Here is a 2667-nt window from a genome sequence, read left to right as displayed (position 1 = left end):
CTGCCTCCTGTGGATTTCCTCAGAGGGCGGGACTCACCAGACGTAGGGCAGCATCAGAACGAAAGGGCTGATAATGACAATCTGCAGGACCTGCCAGTCATCCCGGTCCGGCCAATTGCGGCAAAGAGCGGCCACCCCTGGCATCAGTAGCTGCCCGCCCACCATCAGAAAACTGGCCACCATGGTCATGGAGAAGCGCCAGGCTGGCAAACAAAGCTCAATCCCTGAAATGGAGAAAGGCGAGAAAGCGGAAGATTTAGTTTCCCATAAAATATAGAATCTTTAAGTGTTGCTGCACCAGTGGAGACGAGTAAATAATGTACATGGATGTGATTACCATCATAAACTAGGCAGCATTCTTAATGGCCTGGAAGATTGTGATGTGTGTTTGTTTAATGGTAGGGACACTATTGAGTTTCCTCTGTGAATTATTGAGGACTCCTGTTACTAACCCTTCCCATGAGAGCACACTAGTTTAACACCAGACCTCTTTATAAACTTCAGATGGACTACGTGTCAACGTTTTTAAGACGGTTCAGCTGCTCTGTAAGCGTTTCACTGTAACCGTCCCTTAATTTCCCCCCGACCAGGCTCTCTTCCCCTCCCCTACTGTCTGTAACATGGTACAGTCCAGATGGCCTGGCCCATATGGCAAGGTCTTCTTGAAGGTGACCATTGTCGGAGGGAGGGAGGGAGAGCAAGCAGGGGAGAACTCACTAACCTGGCCTCGTGTACCATCACTTCTTATTGTGGAGGAAAAAGAAAAAGAGGGGGAGGAAAGGGAACGGGAGGGAGGGAGAGGAGAAAGTAGGAATAGGGGGGTAGAATACAAATTACTTTCCCCCTCTAAAGGACTTGAAAAAGTCCCTGCATTCATCAGTGGAATCACTGGAGGAATGATAATAAAGACTAGCAAGACTCGGGAGGCATAGGGAGACACATGGAAAGGGAAGGAAACGAAAACAAAAAAGATGAGAGAGATGTTAAGATGAAAGACAGATGGCAAAATAATGAATTTAGAGAAGGAAATAGAGGTATTCCTGCAAAATCCCTTCATCTGTGTTCTTTTAAGCCCCAGACAGGCAGCTTTTAGAGTTAATATCTCCCTGCAGGAACCAAAACAGATGAAGGAAATTACACTGACCCGTAATCCTTAACCCTCCTTCTCTCTCTTCACCCTCGTCTTTATTCATCAAAGAAGAAAAGCAGAGAGTCTGACAGCCATTAGTGTAAAAAGTATTTTGACATTTTTCTAAAGTAAAAGTAGTAATACCACAATGTAAAATATACCCCAAGGCTCACGCTCCAATTTGGACTCCAAGGGCTGCACTTGAAATACTGAAAAAAAATACAAAATAAAAGAAAGACCAAAAGAGCTACACAGTGGTGAAACAAACGAAATGTCCCTCATGTTCAACAATGTACAAACTGCCTACACGTTAGGGGTGGGACAAAATGTTGATACGGCGAAATATTGTTGTCCTTCGTGCGATACAATAATCAATACGCTGGCGCCAAATGTATATATTTAATTATTAAAACAAATCCCTCTAAATAGATTTCCCTGTTCCCAGCATCGCTACTTAAAGGTCCCATGGCATGAAAATTTCAATTTATGATGTTTTTAAAAATTGATATGCGTTCCCCAGCCTGCCTATGGCCCCCCCAGTGGCTAGAAATGGCGATAGGTGTAAACTGAGTCATAGGGATCCTGCTCTGCCTTTGAGAAAATGAAAGCTCAGATGGGCTGATCTAGAATCTTGCCCCTTGTGATGTCATAAGGAGGAAGGTTACCTCCCCTTTCTCTGCTTTGCCCGCCCAGATAATTTGACCCAACCATGAGAAAGAGACATCATGGATTTCAAATGAGCAAAGTGGCAGTTGGTCAAGGCCACACCCCCAGCCTCCACCTTGCCCCCCCTCTCTCCTCCTCAAAAGCTACAGACTCAGAAATGACACATCCTAAGGAAAGCTCATTGTGGGACTGGCTCTAGTGGCTGGAATTCTGCACCAAGGCTGAATTTTGGGAAAGAGACTTCAGATACAGTATTAGGGGATCACTAAGGTCTATATGAAAGCATAAAAAAGCACCATGTCATGGGACCTTTAATGGCTTCTCGAGGTGGCACTCAACACATGAATGAGGAGAACTTAAACATATGTTAACTAGCTGAAGAAGAGGTTTTCAACTGGAGGGCAGACAGCAGTTTGAGGACAATAACAAATGTCCCTGCCATGTTTAAGTCAAAAGTCTGGACCCATAGTTGCTCTATAGTTCTTTTTTATTTAGATTCACAGAGTAAAAAACTTGTGTTGTAGAATTGTGCTGTTTTCTGACAGTTTGGACTTACGAAAAAAAATTCTGGGCCCTGCAGAAGGGCATTTTCTATGGGCCCCTCCCTGTATCCACAGCTATTTTTCCTTGCATCTTTTTGGGCCCTCCTCACATGAGGGCCCTGGGTACCCCTTTTCCCCCAGTCCAATGCCCCTGTGTATCGTTATAGGATTGTCTAGCATCCCGGACTATGGCTTGGCGGTACCAGGCTCATTGACGGTTCGGGCAGACCGGGACGTTATAGAAAGTAGTAAGAAGAATTGATGGGGTGCACTGTATGTGAGTGAAGAGTGGTTCAATCCCGGACACGTGAATGTGAAGGAACGTTTCTG

At 45.0% G+C, this 2667-nt stretch overlaps 1 protein-coding gene across 1 annotated transcript in view; it reads right to left on the bottom strand.

Annotated features, from left to right (window-relative positions):
• The window catches only part of slc22a23 (solute carrier family 22 member 23), a 25885-nt gene that overhangs the window by 5760 nt on the left and 17458 nt on the right, over positions 1-2667 (bottom strand). The window contains exon 4 of the mRNA XM_032526947.1: positions 38-224. Within this exon, the coding sequence (XP_032382838.1) occupies positions 38-224 (187 nt within the window). The remainder of the gene's footprint in view (positions 1-37; positions 225-2667) is intronic.

This window comes from Etheostoma spectabile, chromosome 9 (genome assembly GCF_008692095.1).
Source record: "Etheostoma spectabile isolate EspeVRDwgs_2016 chromosome 9, UIUC_Espe_1.0, whole genome shotgun sequence".
In the NCBI taxonomy this organism is placed as follows: domain Eukaryota; kingdom Metazoa; phylum Chordata; class Actinopteri; order Perciformes; family Percidae; genus Etheostoma; species Etheostoma spectabile.
The sequence above is the reverse complement of the archived record's forward strand: the minus strand, read 5'-3'. Positions and strand labels throughout refer to the sequence as shown.